Source organism: Gnatocerus cornutus, chromosome 6 (assembly GCF_029298725.1).
Source record: "Gnatocerus cornutus isolate USDA-ARS CGAHR chromosome 6, icGnaCorn1.1, whole genome shotgun sequence".
Lineage (NCBI taxonomy): Eukaryota > Metazoa > Arthropoda > Insecta > Coleoptera > Tenebrionidae > Gnatocerus > Gnatocerus cornutus.
This window is the reverse complement of record NC_142238.1, coordinates 15,757,577-15,775,764: the sequence shown is the minus strand read 5'-3', so window position 1 is coordinate 15,775,764 and position 18,188 is coordinate 15,757,577. Positions and strand designations below refer to the sequence as shown.

Here is an 18,188-nt window from a genome sequence, read left to right as displayed (position 1 = left end):
TGTTTAATTTAATATTACGGATTTTTTATGACAGATCGTGAAGTTGTGAGGTTAGGTGTCAAGTAAAAAACGTCACTTTATTATCGGTTTATTTACTTCCGAATTTGATAAAACTGGTTACAGAACTGATTGTACGTCAACTTTGCGCCTCTTTCCGCAGAATTTCGGCCGAATGTAGAACTTTATTGAGCCTTTTCCCTATCAACTTGGGATATTGATTATTCTTGATCAAAAACTCTTTGCTTTGATGTGACACGGCTCCGTTCTGCAACTGAAAATTACACAAAGCCTTCAAAGGTTCCAACAACTCCCTAAAACTGTCATCACCTTCCAACAGACACAAAGCCTCAGTGGCTGTCTCCAAAGTACTCAAACACCCTTCAGTGGGCTGAGTCCTAATCACATAATGACTCACACTGTTTGTAAGCAACTTAACTTGTTTAATATTATGCAAAATTGCATTACTAGCATATATTGCTTTGGCCTGAGGCCACGTCCCGTCAATTATCACTAAATTAAAGCTCGTCTCTGCGTTATTTTGATGCAGTGATTTCAAATCCACTGCAGTGGCGCTGGGATACAACAGGAGAGTCTGAGGGCTCTTTAAAATCGTCTCTAGTTCCTGATTCTTCCCGGGGAAACGTTTCCCTTTGTAGACGAGACACTTTCCGGTGGCTAGACCGAAATGTAGCATGGGGGCTGTGCGAAGGCACCGTTTTTCCTCAGCTGGGTGTTGTAGTAAAATTATACGACTCTTGGGAGACAAGGGGGGCTTCGGGAGGGCACTGCACCAACACACGCTGGAAGGGCGTCTACAATCTGTGTTAGTAACGAGGAGAAGGAGGCAACTTCCTTACTTGCACTGGGGGCAGGTGCTCCGGACTTCGGGGGCCTCAATCGGGATATTCGCGAAATCTGAAAGGACTTCCTCCATGAGCTCAATCACGGTATCATCAAACCTTGATAAGGGAGAGATTAATAAATAAAAGGGAAAGTGAGGTTAGACGGGGATAACCTCAATTGTCAAACCTGACTTGAACGGGTGTATTACTGGTTGCATAAATTTTTTCAACTTAGATTTTTTTTTGAATTTCTTCTTATTATTAATTGTCGGACAAAGAGAAACAGGTCGTTTACCTTCATTGGGGTGTGTTTGAGCGCCTCGACTTGATCGCGCTTCAAGTTAAATTTATAATTCCTTTTGAGTCTTTGTTGTGGTCTGAAATTGGTTATATCTGACTATTGTAGCGCAATTGATCCGGCCCTAAGTTCGGTGTAATGAAATATTGATGTAATGCAATGTTTGCATGCTATATTTTACAGATCCTCTCTGTTGCAGACAATGCAAAACCACAGTAATGTGGAGTTGTTGTAGTACGATTTCGGTATTAATTTCGTTGAATAGACAGGGCGTTGCAGCATATATCGAAGTGTCACTTTAGAAATGGACACGTACAGTGTAATCTTGTTATATATCACTTCAATTGTTGTGATGACAATGAGCTTATATCTGATGTCAGGGATTCCGTAAATACCGCGCCATAACAGTTTATTTAAATAAAGTCCGGTAAACGCCGGCAATTGCCTGTAAACAGGTAGTGTATGTTTAGTGATTTAATAGGGGTGTTAGCCCCCTGGCTGATTTATATAGAACGTGGCGAATAACACGGCCGACATGTGACACGTCATCGGATGGACCGCAAATCGTCCGCGCTCGTTTTATGCTGTAGTCCTTTTGTTAGATGGGGTGGAATGCTAATTTACGGCACTGTGCTTGTCGCTTGAATAATGCGCATAATTGAACGTATGTGGCCCGGAGACTGCTGTATTCTGGATCGGTGGACATCACTACATTGCGTTGTAGCGGTATTGTTGCCCTTGTTATTTATTTACTCTCGTTTTTTATAACGCGCGTTTTGCAGCTGCGAACTTGCAACTATGTAACCATCGTCAGTCACTTAAGGGTCGTTTATTTTTTTGAAACGCAGGGTATTTCCAGAATTTGTATTCAAAGTTTCACTTTTTTAGTGATAACTTATGCAACCAACATAGCGCGGTGTGAAGCTTCCAAAGCTCGACCGCGAGTGGATTAGTCAGAAATTGGCGGCTGCTAAATATAAAACTCTGATTTAATAACTAAAAAGCCTGAAAAAGCGCCCGCAGCTTAATAAATTGATAAAGGATGTCCAATTCTCATTCATTATCCCGGCAGTAATTACACCATTTGTTACCAATTCCGTAATGGACATGTACTTACCTTTCTCATTATCAGTATTAATGGTATGGGGTTTGTTAATCGCAAATTGGGGAATAATGTTTGCCGGCAATTATAATGTCTGATATAAACAAAAAATTGAATTTTTTTTATGGATTGAGACGGAATTTTTTTTCGTGGAAAAATCGCACATCGAATTTTGGCTATTTGGGGACGAATTATAAAGGAGAAAGTAACTTCCGCGTAAAATAAGCCTAAATAACACAAATTTCTCCCAAAAACAAAAACAAGATATCGACCACAAAAATTTGACATGGTTTTGTCATGAATTTTTTTAAAATAAATTTTTGGGTGATTTTCAATAATTTTTTTAAGGCAAAATCGACGTTTAATACTTTTGAGTTGTACATCAATCGAAAGGACAGCTTGAAATCTATCGACTCCTAAAATCTCAAATTGATAGGTCGAATAGTTTACGAGTGGCGGCCAAAAAACCAAAAAAATTTATGAATTGAGTCGGAATTTTTTTTGTGGAAAAATCGCATATCGAATTTTGGCTATTTGGGGACGAATTCTGAAGGAAAAAATAAATTCCGCGTAAAATGAGCCTAAATATCACAAATTTCTCTCAAAAACAAGGAAGATATCGACCGCAGAAATTTGACATAGTTTTGTCATGAATTTTTGGGTGATTGTCAATAATTTTTTTAAGGCAAAATCGACGTTTAATACTTTTGAGTTGTACATCAATCGAAAGGACAGCTTGAAATCTATCGACTTCTAAAATTTCAAATTTGATCAAATAGTTTACGAGTGGCGGCCAAAAAACCAAAAAAAAATTATGAATTGAGTCGGAATTTTTTTTTGTGGAAAAATTGCATATCGAATTTTGGCTATTTGGGGACGAATTCGGAAGGAAAAAATAAATTCCGTGTAAAATGAGCCTAAATATCACAAATTTCTCTCAAAAACAAGGAAGATATCGACCGCAGAAATTTGACATAGTTTTGTCATGAATTTTTGGGTGATTGTCAATAATTTTTTTAAGGCAAAATCGACGTTTAATACTTTTGAGTTGTACATCAATCGAAAGGACAGCTTGAAATCTATCGACTTCTAAAATTTCAAATTTGATCAAATAGTTTACGAGTGGCGGCCAAAAAACCAAAAAAAAATTATGAATTGAGTCGGAATTTTTTTTTGTGGAAAAATTGCATATCGAATTTTGGCTATTTGGGGACGAATTCGGAAGGAAAAAATAAATTCCGTGTAAAATGAGCCTAAATAACACAAATTTCTCTCAAAAACAAGGAAGATATCGACCGCAGAAATTTGACATAGTTTTGTCATGAATTTTTGGGTGATTGTCAATAATTTTTTTAAGGCAAAATCGACGTTTAATACTTTTGAGTTGTACATCAATCGAAAGGACAGCTTGAAATCTATCGACTTCTAAAATTTCAAATTTGATCAAATAGTTTACGAGTGGCGGCCAAAAAACCAAAAAAAAATTATGAATTGAGTCGGAATTTTTTTTTATGGAAAAATCGCATATCGAATTTTGCCTATTTGGGGACGAATTCTGAAGGAAAAAATAAATTCCGCGTAAAATGAGCCTAAATAACACAAATTTCTCTCAAAAACAAGGAAGATATCGATTGCAGAAATTTGACATAATTTTGTCATGAATTTTTGGGTGATTTTCAACAATTTCTTTAAGACAAAATTGACGTTTAATACCGTTGAGTTGTACATCCATTGAAAGAGCAGCTCGAAGATTATTAACTGCTCAAATCTAAAATCGATAGGTCAAATAGTTTACGAATGGCGGTCAAAAAAACAAAAATTGAAAAATTTTATCGATTAAGTCGGAATTTTTTTCGTGAAAAAATCAACCATCGAATTTTGGCGATTTGGGGGCGAGTTCTAAAGGAGAAAAGCACGAGAAAAACGGTGGCGCAAACTGTTTCTTTTTATCTGTTATAGTTTCGCAGATAACGAGCATTCAAAATTTGAAAAATTAAAATGAACTATCCGAAACTTGAAACGACCAAAACTTGTTTTTTTTGTCGCACATAGATTTTGAGCCCGTATTTGAAATCTGCGAGATACCGATTGAATTAGATTTGGAAAAATAAATTTTTTGTCAATTTTAAAATTGGGGTGAAGTAATATACACGGTGTTTATAAATGTTTCTAGCATCAAGGGTGGCTTTGGAATTCCTGCCGTGCACTAATTTGCCCCTTTGTTTTCGTAGTGAATATAACTATCTTGAAAATTATTTATAATGTAACTTACATTCATGATGTTTCAGTTACAGTTTTGTGTCCAAGTTTTTAATTTTCTGGTTTTAAACCACAACTAGAACAGTGTATTTCTCAAAATTAACTTTGCTTCATGTTTGAGGTTAACTGAAAATGTCAGTTGAAAAATTGAAACCCACATTTGTAATGAGCGGCAAATTTCTTTGACATTTTAGCCACCCTTGATGCTAGAAACATTTATAAACACCTTGTATAATTTTTATCGGCAAAATTTTAAAATTCGAAATTTGAAGACACGATTCTTACGTAAAAAATCGCGAAAAAATTGATGGAGCAAATCGTTTCTATTAATCTGTTCTAGTGTCAAAAATATCGAGCATTATAAATTTGAAAAATGAAAATTAACTGTTTGAAATTTCAAACGGGCGTAACTTATGTGTTATCGTACGTGGATTTTAAGCCTGTTTTTGGATTCTGCGTAAAATCAGCCTAAATACATATAATAAATTTCCCCCAAAACAAGGAAGATATCGAGCGCAGATATTTGACATAGCTTTGTCATGATTTTTTTTTTAAATAAATTGATAAAAGTAGTAATTAGACCATTTGTTACCAATTTCGTAATGGATATGTACTTACCTTTCTCATTATCAGTATTAATGATATGGAGTTTGCGTAATCGCAAATTGGGAAATAATGTTTGCTGGCAATTATAACGTCTGCAGCATTGATTTCAATAATATTTGATCAATAGACGATTAAATAAGAAAATTTATTGAGGGTGAGCAAAGTAAACAGTAGTTTCGTACATAATTTACATATATTTGCGTACATTTATCCTATATTTTGATTTGGCACCATTTCGAATACATCTTCTATGTCTAAAGTCGAGGAATCTATGAATGCGATATCTATACACGAACTAGAATATCAAATCTCTATCGTCCAGACCTATGTACACTTGATTTATACAAAATACGAAATACACAGTTAATCCTACGTATTTACAATATCGTACAGTGTTAAAAAAATAGAACTTTCAATCTGGGACTGCGGATTTCTAATTTTACAAATTGACGTAATTTAAGGGAAAGAAGTGCCATTTTGGTACCTCCGTGGACATTTCGAGACGTAATTAGGGCAGTGTAAATCAGGGGAAGTGTGTGATACGACGAAATAATTAATTAGGTGGATGTTTGCTTCCCCTTCATGTTTCTTGCGCCGCAAGCTGAGGGATGTCACAAAAACAACTTTTGATTACCACTGATTAATTAAACGTGACATCGGTATCAAACACACCGTAATTAATGTCTTGTTTAAATAAACGCCGATTTTTTTATCTCAAAATGTCCTAAAAGAACAAATCAGCGTAGTAACATGGAAATATTTTCGCTGTAAGAAATATCGGAAGGAAAGAGTTCGCGGTATGATTGATCCAAATTGAAAAGCGCCATTCGTACGTACTGACATGTATTAGGAAGCCTGAAAGGCTCTTTACAGGCAAGTTTTTAAATGATGGATGGATATAAAGTTATTGAGTTTCTGGTACTGTCGGTGCACTGAGAACAAGTCTTTGCTGACAGCTCCACGATTTTTCATTACTGGTTGCGTCACCGGACGATGATGCACGTCACCATGGTCAGTATGGAGAGAAGAAACGGACGTGTTAAAACTGCTGAAGAGAAGGCGTCGTTGCCACGGGAACGGTGGCCGCGAGCAGGCTCAGCCAAACCTAGAAGAAAAACGAATTCAGACAGACTCTATCCATCAAAAATTGTCACTATTATCTAACAATTTACGAGATTTCGTCGCTGGTAATCTCTAATCTAATAACCATAAATGTCTCCCAGGTCCGTATTATTATTGAATTAGAGGAACTCGGAAAGCCTCCATTTATAGCGATCACTTAGCATCCATTTGTTCCAATTACACCAAAACAACGCTGTTGTTGACGAATTACTCCTGCATCCAAAATTAATGAAATATGTACTAGTTGAAACGCGAAATTATTAAAAAGTCTTTGCAGCGCCGGAACGTGCAATATAAATAATTCGCGAGTTGGAATTGGACGGAAAAAACGGCTCGCCACAAATAGTCTGTTTTGGAATACAGTAATTCTTCGAAAATAAAACGCCTTCTAGAAATCAAAAGATTTGGACAATTTAGAAAACATTAAAATTGTCTACTCCGAAATTATAATCCGCCATAACTTCGTTATTTGTTAGCGTACAGGAATTTTGAGCACAGATTGGGACTCAGAATGAAATTCTGTAAAAAATGAGCTATAATAACGCTAGTTTGCTTAAAAAATAAGTGAGATATTGAGCGCAGACATATTTTCAGTCAAAATCTAATTTTCGAATTTTGGTTTAAACGGCCACAACTCAATTAATAGTTTCGACCGGTTTTGGATTCTGCGTGAGGTTTTGCGTTAAGTGTGCACAAATAACTTGAGTTTGCTTCACAAATGAACGAGATATTGATCAAAATTTGTTTTCAAAACGTCTTTTTGGGGTGATTTTCAACAATTTTGCACCAAAATCGATGCAGTTGCATATCAATCGAAAGAGAATCTCGAAGGCTATGAATTGGCCAAATCTCAGATCGGTCAAATACTTTACCATTGGCAGCCAAAAAACCAAAAATTGAAAATTGAAATCGTTTGAGTCGGAATTTTTTTCGCGAAAAATTGACTAGCGAATTTTGAGCTTTTAATAAATTTTTCTAATGTGAAATTAGCCAAGGAAAACGATGGCGCAAACCGCATCTCAATATCTGTAAAAGTTTCTGAGATATTTAAAAGTTGAGTCAAAATATAAGAAAAATTAGGAAAAATGAAAATCAACTATCCCAAACTTTGATCGGCTATAACTCAGTTATTTGTTGTCGGATCTGAATTTCAGTCTCAGATTTGGAATCTGCGAAAAATTCTGCGTACACTAATGCATAATAACGCAAATTTACTACAAACATAAGCGAGATATCGATATCAGAATTTTAGCATAGTGTTAGTCATGAATTTTTGTAAAAAACTGCTACTTTTGACTTTTAGAAAATCTAAGAACTATTTTTTACGTAAAAAATTGCGAAAAAAACAATGGCGCAAACCGCATCTCTATATCTGTAATAGTTTTCAAGATATTAAGCACGGATTGTTTCGAATCTTCAAAAATTTGGTCCTCTGGCGACAACCCAAACATTCAAACGACCATAACTCAGTTATTTGTTGACGAAAATTAAAAATTCTTAAAGCTTTGGATTTAGCGTGACATTCTGCGTAAGGTGAGCTAAAATTTGTTTAATTTGCTTAATAAATAAACGAGGCATTTTCCAAAAATTGTTTTGAAGAGGCCATTTTGGAGTGATTTTCAATTACTGTTTTCAAGGTGAAAACAACGTTTATTACCTTTCTGTTATACATAAATCGAAAGAGAAGCTCAAGATCTATCTACTGTCCAAATTTGAGATCGATCGGACAAATAGTTTACGAGTTATGGCCAATATTAAAAAAATTGAATAATTTTCATCGTTTGAGTCGGATTTTTTTTCGCGAAAAATCGACAACTGAATTTGATAACATGATAACATTTTCTAATGTAAAATGAGCCGAGAAAAAGAATGGCGCAAACCGCATCTCAATATCTCAAATAGTTTCCGAGATATTTAATTTTAAAAATTAGGAAAAATGAAGAAAAATGAAAATCAACTTTCCGCAACTTTGATCGGCCATAACTCAGTTGTTTGTTCTTGGATCTGAATTTCAATTCCAGATTTGGAATCTATGGAAAATTCTGCGTAAAATTATGTATAATAACGCAAGTTTACTACAAAATAAGCGACATATCGATATCAGAACTTTAGCATAGTTTTAGTCATGAATTTTCGAGAAAAACTCCCAATTTTGACTTTTGAAAAATCTAAAAACAATTTTTTTATGTAAAAAATTGCGAGAAAAACGATGGCGCACACGGTTTCCCAATATTTCTAATAGGAGATATTGAGCACGGATTGTTTCGAACTTACAAAAATTTGGCTCTCTAACCCATAAATTCAAATGGTCATAACTCAGTTATTCGTTGTCAAAAATGGAAAATTCTTATGTTTTTGGATTTGGCGTGACATTCTGCGTAAAATGAGTCGAAATTTGTTGAGTTTGCTTAATAAATAAACGAAGCATTGACCAAAAACTGTTTTAAAGGGGTCATTTTGGGGTGATTTTTAATCACTGTTTGGAAGGTAAAAACAACGTTTAATACCTTTGTGTTTACATCAATCGAAAGAGGAGCTCAAAATCTATCAACTGGCCGAATTTAAGATCAATTGGACAAATAGTTTACGAGTTTTGACAAAAAAAATCCAAAATTGAAAAAATTTCATCGATTCGAGTCGATTTTTTTTCGCGAAAAGTAGTCTGTCCGATTTTGGACTTTTGAAAACATTTTCTAACGTAAAATGAGTCAAGGAAAACGATGGCGCAAACCGCATCTCAATATCTGTAAAAGTTTCTGAGATATTTAAAAGTTGAGTTAAAATATAGGAAAAATTAGGAAAAATGAACTACTTTTGACTTTTAGAAAACCTAAGAACTATTTTTTACGTAAAAAATTGCGAGAAAAACAATGGCGCATCTCTATATCTGTAATAGTTTCCAAGATATTAAGCACGGATTGTTTCGAATCTTCAAAAATTTGGTCCTCTCTCGACAACCCAAACATTCAAACGACCATAACTCAGTTATTTGTTGATGAAAATTAAAAATTCTTAAAGCTTGGATTTAGCGTGACATTCTGCGCAAGGTGAGCTAAAATTTGTTTAATTTACTTAATAAATAAACGAGGCACTTTCCAAAAATTGTTTTGAAGAGGCCATTTTAGAGTGATTTTCAATTACTGTTTTCAAGGTGAAAACAACGTTTATCACCTTTCTGTTAAACATAAACCGAAAGAGAAGCTCAAGATCTATCTACTGGCCGAATTTGAGATCCATCGGTCAAATAGTTTAGGAGTTATGGCCAAAAATAAAAAAAAATGAAAAATTTTCATCGTTTGAGTCGGATTTTTTTTTCGCGAAAAATCGACAACTGAATTTTGGGTTTTTGAAAACATTTTCTAACGTAAAATGAGCCGAGAAAAAGAATGGCGCAAACCGCATCTCAATATCCTAAATAGTTTCCAAGATATTTAACTTTAAACATTAGGAAATATGAAGAAAAATGAAAATCAACTATCCTATTGATCGGCCATAACTTAATTATTTGGTGTCGGATTTTAATTTGAATTCCAGATTTGGAATCTACGGAAAATTCTGCGTACACTAATGTATAATAACTCAAGTTTACTGCAAAAATAAGCGAGATATCGATATCAGAACTTTGGTTTCGAACACTCAAAATTTGAATAATAAAAATCATTTGCCCAAAATTTAAAACTACTATAACTCGGTTATTTGTTATAAGCCTAAATTCTACAAATTTTCTCCCAAAACAAGCGAGATATCGACCGCAGAAGTGACATAATTTTAGTCATAAACTTTTTCCTAAGAAAACTGGTAAATCGAAGACCTCATAGTCTCTTTCTTACCTCCCACTATGCTCACGTGGTTGTCATGAGGCCCGCCAGGTCCGACTTTGATCTCTGAAAGCAAAAAAACTGTCATTTTTGACGTCAAAATGCACAGAAACACACAACAAAACGACCTCGAAAGTCTTCTTAAAGAGAGCCTCACTGTTAATGCTCTTCAAGCGAAAGCACCTCGGCGCTCTCTCAGCGACGATGTCGCGCCAAAGAGCGTTCCACCACGACTCGCTCTAAATTTTAAGGAAAAGCCGCGGAAATTCATAGTGCAAGAAGAGTTCACAACGCGAGATTTCGTTCAAAGACTGAAAAACATCGAAGGTATTAGCAACAACAGCAACTTTCTGGAGCAAGCGAATGACGAGATCAACACGGCGTACCTTCAGTTGATGGAGATACAAAAATTAATACAGAAGAAGATGTCTGAAGGGACGTCGAAGGAGGAAATTGAAGAGACCAAACGGAAGAGAGAGTCTGTGATTAACAACTGTAACAGACAGTTGGAGCGGATGCAGAAGAAGTATCTCAACAAGACGAGGATTCGGTACAAGTCGGTTCAAGACTTTGAAAACGTGACTCTTACGCGAAAGGAGCAGAAACTCAAAGTAAAGCGTCAGGAATCTAAGGAAGTGGAGGTCATTCTTTCTCCAAAGACTGTGTTTCCTTCTAACAGTTCTGGAGAGATTGTTCCCTCCAAGACTTTGACAAAACTGGACGTAGTTCCTCCTCGAAACAAGAAGAACGTTGAAGACAGACTTCGCGCAATTCTCAACGATGATTCTTTCAAAAAAAGAACGTTTCGAAGTGATTTTAGCCGAATCAGATATTTATTGAAACCTGAACACACTGATGGGGTAAAGAGTGAATCTCTTCAGATCGACAATGGTGGAGTTAAATCCATACTAAAAAACGCAGTTGTTGCGAAAACACAGCCGAAGACTTCGCAGAAAGTGCAGTTTGATGACGCTCCCTACAACCACTCCATCCTGCAGTCTGACTTCTTGTCTTTTGCCAACATAGATCAGTCGCAAAACGACGAAGTCGTTGACCCCGTTGAAGAGGAGGAAGACATAAAAATCACACCAAGACAAGACCGACGCTCTATGAAAGACTTGAAGGCAGCGATCGAACGTTTCAAGAATCGTCCTCTCAGTTTCACTTCCGGAAACCGGAAGAAAGTGGACACAGGAACACAACCGTGCAGCGACGGTCAAAAGAAACTGAACCTGTTACTGTACGGGAGAGACAAACTCGTCGATGAAGTCGGTGACTCGGAACTAGTGGACTCTGTGTTAAAATCGGCGTATTTATCGAAAGAATTCGTCGGTCCCAAACCGAGATTCTCTAATAGAACTAGGCCAGACTCGAAAATGCAGTTGTTTGAAAGTGTGATACACAAGTTTCGAAAACTAGAGCCCGCTCAGTTGGCGAAGTTAAAACGTGATCGGCAATCGTATCCACTGTTAAGCACTGCTTTGAAAGACACATTATTCTCTGGAATAGAAAAATAAACAGGAAACGTCACGAGTGGAGATAAATTATTTGTAGATAAACGGTTGTATTCTATATAAAACATACCTGGAGCTTCCGGTCACGAACTCGTGATGAGTATTTTTGTGCGAAGGTTAAATTAAATGGGTGCTCATATTGGGAGATTTTCGCTTTGTAATGAGTTGGGAACAAGAAGAATCGATAAAATTACATTGAGCACTAACCGTACAATCTGAGGGTGCCTTCAGCTCTCCCGAGCGAGTTGGTGGAGACACAATTGTATGTCCCGATGTCATTTGCAGAGAAGAGACGGATTGTGAGCCACATGTAGACCTTGTAGCCACTTCTTTCCTCCTTTATCGTGTATTTGCTCCTGGAACATTAATTAGTGTAATAATAACCGACAAATTTATACTGGTGCACTTTTTTTTAGTTTTGCGAATCAACTTGTAAAATTATATTGTTTTTTTTTTTAATTTTAAATTTGTTTTAAGGCCGGATTTTCATATAAGAAACGCTAGTAAAAACCGCAACTTTCTATCTGTCTTAGTTTGGGAGTTACCGAGGTTTTACATGTAGGAACTAAAAATTCACTAACCGAGACGCTTCTAATTCGGCTATTTATTGACGTACGTGAAAGTGTCATTCAGTTTTGGATTCTGCGTAAAATTCTGCGTAAAATGAGCACCAGTGCTTTGAGATTGCTCCATAAATAAGCGAGATATCGAGCGGGTCTGAATTGGAGATTGAAAGGCAGCAACTTCTACATTGAAAAAAATGAAAATTTTGAATTTAAACAGTCAAAAAGGGTTTCTTTATATTTGTATTAATTCCGGAGATATTGAGCAAAATCGTTTCTGGAGCTTCAAAATTTTGGCGCTCAGGAGACAAGCCGAAATTTCAAACGCCTCTAATTTAGTTATTTGTTGATGGACAAAAAAAATGATGGTAGTTTTGGAATCAGCGCGAAATTCTGCGTAAAATGAGCCCATATAGCTCAAACTTCCTTAACAAATAAGCCACATATTGACCGAAATACATATTCAGAAAGAATAGCTCGAGATCTATCAACTGACTAAATTTCAGGTGAATAGGGCAAGCGGTTCACGAGGGGCGATCAAAAAACGAAAAATTAAAAATTTTTCATTGTTGAGTCGCAAAACTGTTTTGCTTAAAAATTGACCATCGAATTTTAAAATTTTGATGACATATTCTACAGGGTCCGGCAACACTTGTGTCCACCCCCAAAATCGTCCTTAATTTTAAAGATAAAATTTTGAAAATTTGCATACACTCATAGTTGACAAAGCTCTAGAAGCCGACGCGAAAATTTATTTTTTATCACTTATAGTTTTGGCGTCGCGACGCCTTAAAAGTGTATTTTTTAGCTAATTGTGAAGTTTTATGAAATGAACCTCTAATTTAATTTTTTTTCAATATAAATGTGTTAAAAATATCTCAGTTGACATTTTAGATTTAATGTAAATTGTATTCAAAATTTGAGGAAAAAATTCTGTTTAATTAAGTTAGTTTCCAATTTTATTACGTCAAAGTTGGGAACTACGTTTACACCCATCTGTCAACATCTTGTGTCACAAATGACATCTATTCTTTGGTTCGTTTTAGAAGGTAACAAAAGTCTTACTTGGCGAAATTGTCGCTTTGTCGATGTTAATTAACGATTTCTAGTGTCCAGAACGTGCAACATACCCGAGCTAATCAAAATTCACCTTCATATGAGTGAATGAAGTGACTTGTGAAATTTTGGTGTAAACGTAGTTTGTCACTGCACCGTCAAAATGTTGAAAACTAACTTGATAAAACAGCGTTTTTTCGCAAATTTTAAACACCATTTGAAGTAGATTTAAAATAAAAACTCAAATATTTGTATTACAGTTATGTTGAAAAAAAATTGAATTCGCTAATATTACCGCAAAAACCCAAAAATCGCTAAAAATTAAACTTTTTAGGCGTCGCGACGCCAAAGAAACCGTGATATCAAAACAAATTTTTGTGTCAGCTTCTAGAGCCTTGTCAACTATAAGCGTATGCAAATTTTCAAAATTTTATCTTTAAAATTAAAGACGATTTTAGGGGTGGACACAAGTGTTGCCGGACCCTGTATAGTAAAACGAGCCGAGAAAACAATGGCAAAAACCGTTTCTCAAAATCTTGCTTAATTTCAGAGATATTGAGATTTGAAAATTGTACGTGTCAAAATCCAATATTCGCTTTGATCGCTTATAACTCAGTTATTTAAAGGTTGATTTTAACAAATTTTACGTTTTTGAATTCTGCGTAAAATTCTGCGTAAAATGAGCCCAAATTCGTGATAGCGTGATAGCAACCGAGTCTGAATTAGAGACTGAAAGGCAGCTAACTTCTATACTGAAAAAATGAAAATTTTGAATTCAAACTATTTAAGACCGATCTCTAAAATAAAAATTGCAAAAAAACGATTTTAGAGAGGGTTGTTTGATATTTGCCATAATTCTGGAGATATCGAGCAAAATCGTTTAACCTCCAAAATTTTCCCTCCTGCTGGCGACATCCCAACATGTCAAAAGCTTCTAACTCAGTTATTTGTTGACGTACGAAAAAAATAAGGATATTTTTGGATTCAGCGCAAAACACTGCGTTAAATGAGCCTATATAGCTCCAATTTCCTTAACAAATAAACGAGATATCGACCAAATTATATTTTTAGAGGGTCATTTTCAAGACGCTGTTTCGAGGCAAAAACTGTGTTTAATATTATTAAATTATATATTGATCGAAAGAACAGCTCGGGATCTATGAATTGACCAAATCTCAGATCGATCGGCCAAATAGTTTACGAGGGACGATCAAAAAACGAAAAAAAATTTTTTCATCGATTGACTTGAAAAATTTTTTTGTCCAAAAAATTGACCATTTATTTTTCGACTTTTGGGGGCAAATTCTAGAGTAGAATGATCCGAGAAAAACGATGGTAAAAACCGTTTTTCAAAATCTTTTAGTTTCGGAGATATTGGGTTTTGAAAAATTTCCAGCTCAAAATCTAATATTTAAAACTTTGATCGCTTATAACTCAGTTATTTGTGGACCGATCTTAACGAGTCTTACTTTTTTAGATTCTGCGTGAAATTCTGCGTAAAATGAACACAAATACTTTAATATTGCTTCATAAATAAGCGAGATATCAACCGTGTCTGAATTAGAGACCGAAAAGCAGCTACCTTACAGAAAAAAAGAAATTTTCGAATTTCTGAGTAAGAAAAACAATTTAGAAAAGCGTCTAACTTATCGATAAATTTGGAAGATTTTCTTGGTAGTCTTAGAACTTATTTGAAAGCACTAATCCATTATCCGTGGGTTTCTGGCAACAAGCTCGTTTCCCAAATAGATTAATAATTAAAAATTTCTAGTTGCTCCACGACGTCAGCTTCTATAAACCATTCTCTTTGGGAAACCAGCGCGGCTCATTCCATTTATCAAATTATCGCAAAGCGCTCCAACTCCTTACCAACCAAAATAAAACATTTCATACAAACCACACATCTTTTCTTCCAACCTCATTTTCCGCTTCCAATGTATCCGTGTAATTGCCATTCGTATTAAGCAAAATGCGGTTTATCCCACGTGCGCGTCTACATTTCAGAGGCGCGAAAGGTTAAATATGTATTTAGCACACCCCACTACGTACGCCTAATTTGTTTGTTAAATTTTGCACGAAGCACCTGCTAATTGAAGCGGCTTTGTATCGAATTTAAATATGTACAAAGACGCGCGTTTCGAGTTTATAATGAGCGCCGGAGTGTTAAAGCAAATTCGATTCGTTTTCTCGGAAAAACTATGTTTGCCGACGGCTTGACATGTTTTTGCCAAATTTATGAAGAGGCAATATTTGCACACGGAAAAAGCTAAACGCCTGTTTGGAACCAACCAGGCTTTAAATCGCGCGATCTGTTTAATGAAAAGGGGGAAAGTCAAAGGGATAAGTGAAATAGTTGGAAATTGTTGGAAAATTAGCGTTCAATGTGGCAGAATCGTTAGTTTTGCTGCAACGGGGCGCATCCACCATTAATACCAACTTTAAATTGTCATTTTCATAAGTAATAAATATTTGTGCGGTGATTAATGGCAGTGAATCTCTTAAATAAACATCCAGAGGATAAAGAAATTAATTAGAAAAGTTGGCAGCGCCGTTTTGCACATGCACCAATTAAAATAGTGACTTTTCCTAAGGCCCCAGTGATTTCTCATTGTCAGCAGACATAATTAACTCGGCAACATCCATCAACTTTTTCCGAATCCTTCCTTATGCGAAAATTTATTTGTCATCGTTAAAATTTAATAAAGTTACTCCGCCAATAAAGGTGTAAGTTTAAGACGAAAATTTTGGAAGTAAATTGAATTTTTATTTCACCATAAATTGCCAATTTGGCCTCTAATGAAACGCATTTGCATAACAAGATTATTGTCTTTGGAGTAATCCACTTTTCTAATATGGCAGATGGGGGTGAGAGTAATTAGGTTTCTTGTTACAATATTTGAAGGTGTTGTTAACAATGGGGACTGTAAATTAAATGAGCTCGCATACGTTAATACTCGCCGAGTAAATATTGATGTTTTTTTGGCCCTCAGCACAAAAGTAAACACTTTTAATGAAACTATAAATTACGATTAGGGCAGAGCAAATTTACATCCCGCTGCTTTTGTGTCAGCCATGATGACGAATCTGCACAATATTTAAACAACGCACCTATAGCTACTACAATTGTGGGCATTTTTACGCGTAAATTGACGATAAAAGCGAAATTTTGTTGTACAACGTGTGCGAAGGGATCGAATTTTTCGTTTCATTTGGCCAAACACATTCTCCTTAGTACAGTCCTGATTTGATATTTTTTAAATTCTAGCTAGGTTTTCTTCATTTTTTTTAATCTTGTAATTTCTCTCTAAATTCTCTCTTTAATGAAACTTTTTTCCCAAATTTTAAGATTTTTTGTTCTTTAACAGCTTTTCTAGGTTTTTTACAGTTTTTTTTTTTTATTCTCTATAGATTTTTATTTCTATATATTTTTTAGATTTATCAGTTTCATTTATTTTATTAAAATTTATGTCGATTCTTTTCGAAAGTTTTTGGTCCGTTTTAAAATGAAATTTTCTAAAACCTGCATTTTTGGTTTTGAAATTTTGTACTTTGGAACAGTTAATAAACACATTAGAAACAGTAACCTCACTAGATTTTTTTGTCATAACTCACAAATTTACAAAAATACGAATTTTTGTAATAAGAATCTGAAAGTTTTTAACTCGACTTATTTTTTTTTTTTGTAAAATATGTATTTTTTGTTTTAAAATTTTGTTTTTTGGCACAATTAATAAACACTTTAGAGACAGTAACTTTACTAAATGTCATTGTCATAACTTAAAAATTAACAAAAATACGAATTTTAATAATTGAAAATAGAAAATTTTTAGTTTTCTTAAAATGAAATTTTGTAAAATCTCTATTTTTTTGTTCTAAAATTTTGTACTTTATCAAAGATAATAAACACTTTAGAAAAAAGAACTTTACCAAATTTCATTGTCATAACTCAAAAACTAAGAAAAATACGAATTTTTAGAATTGAAATTTGAAAGTTTTTGGTTTGTCATAAAATAAAATTTTCTAAAATTTATATTTTTTGTTCTAAAATTTTGCACTTTGAGTTAATAAACACATTAGAAATAGTAACCTCACTAGATTTCATTGTCATAACTCAAAAATTAACAAAGATACGAATTTTTATAATAAAAATTTGAAAGTTTTTGGTTCCAAAATTTTGATTTCTGGCACAATTAATAAACACATTTGAGACAGTAGCCTTACCAAATTTCATTGCCATAACTCAAAAAGTAAGAAAGATGCGAATTTTTATATTAAAAACTAGAAAAGTTTTGGTTCGTCCTAAAATAAAATTTTTTAAAATTTGTATGTTTTGTTTTTAAATTTTGATTTTTGGCACAGTTTATAAACACTTTAGAGATAGTAACTTTTCCAAATTTTATTGTCATAACTTAAGAACTAACAAAAATACGAATTTTAATAAAAAATAAAAGTTTGTAGTTTGTTGCAAAAATTTTTTTGTAAAATTCGTATTTTTTGTTTCAAATTTTTGTTTTTTGGCACAGTTAATAAACTGCTTAAAAAGAGTAACCTCGCTAAATTTCAAAGTTATAACTCAAAAACTAATTCAGATACACATTGTTATAATAAAAAGTAGAAAGTTTTTGATGAAAATCTGTAAAAACTGTATTTTTCGTTCTAAAGTTTTGATTTTTGGCTCAGTTAATAAACATTTTAGGGAAAGTAACCTTACCAACTTTCAATGTCATAACTAAAAAACTAACAAAAATACTAATTTGAATAAAAAATTTGAATGTTTGTAGTTTGTTCTAATTTTTTTTTATAAAATTCGTATTCTTGGTTTCAATTTTTTTTTTGGCACAATTAATAAACAGCTTAAAGAGAGTAACCGTACTAAATTTCAATGTTATAACTCAAAAACTAATCCAGATACACATTTTTATATTAAAAAGTGGAAAGTTTTTGGTTCGTCCTAAAATGAAAATTTCTTAAATCTGTATTTTTTATTTTAAATTTTTAATTTTTGGCA

At 34.2% G+C, this 18,188-nt stretch overlaps 2 protein-coding genes across 3 annotated transcripts in view; both read right to left on the bottom strand.

Moving 5' to 3' along the window:
• Positions 1 to 75: 75 nt before the first annotated feature.
• On the bottom strand, positions 76 to 1,069 carry Dtwd2 (DTW domain containing 2). Of its 2 annotated transcripts, XM_088039434.1 has the most exons (3): positions 858 to 1,069; positions 328 to 812; positions 76 to 271 (listed from the first exon to the last, which is right to left on the bottom strand). In XM_088039434.1, exons 1-3 carry the CDS (start codon positions 932 to 934, stop codon positions 219 to 221), a joined length of 615 nt encoding a protein of 204 aa, XP_087895560.1. In that variant the 5' UTR covers positions 935 to 1,069; the 3' UTR covers positions 76 to 218. The 2 variants fall into 2 exon arrangements, with proteins under 2 accessions (XP_087895560.1, XP_087895559.1); XM_088039433.1 differs by having other exon boundaries at positions 76 to 812.
• A 4,164-nt stretch (positions 1,070 to 5,233) lies between these two features.
• Positions 5,234 to 18,188, bottom strand: part of LOC148173367 (lachesin-like) — a 176,341-nt gene continuing 163,386 nt past the window's right edge. The window contains exons 7-9 of the mRNA XM_088039130.1: positions 11,769 to 11,917; positions 10,060 to 10,113; positions 5,234 to 6,212 (exon numbers count right to left, since the gene is read on the bottom strand). Coding sequence (XP_087895256.1) covers positions 6,091 to 6,212; positions 10,060 to 10,113; positions 11,769 to 11,917 — 325 coding nt within the window. The 3' untranslated portion in view covers positions 5,234 to 6,090. The remainder of the gene's footprint in view (positions 6,213 to 10,059; positions 10,114 to 11,768; positions 11,918 to 18,188) is intronic.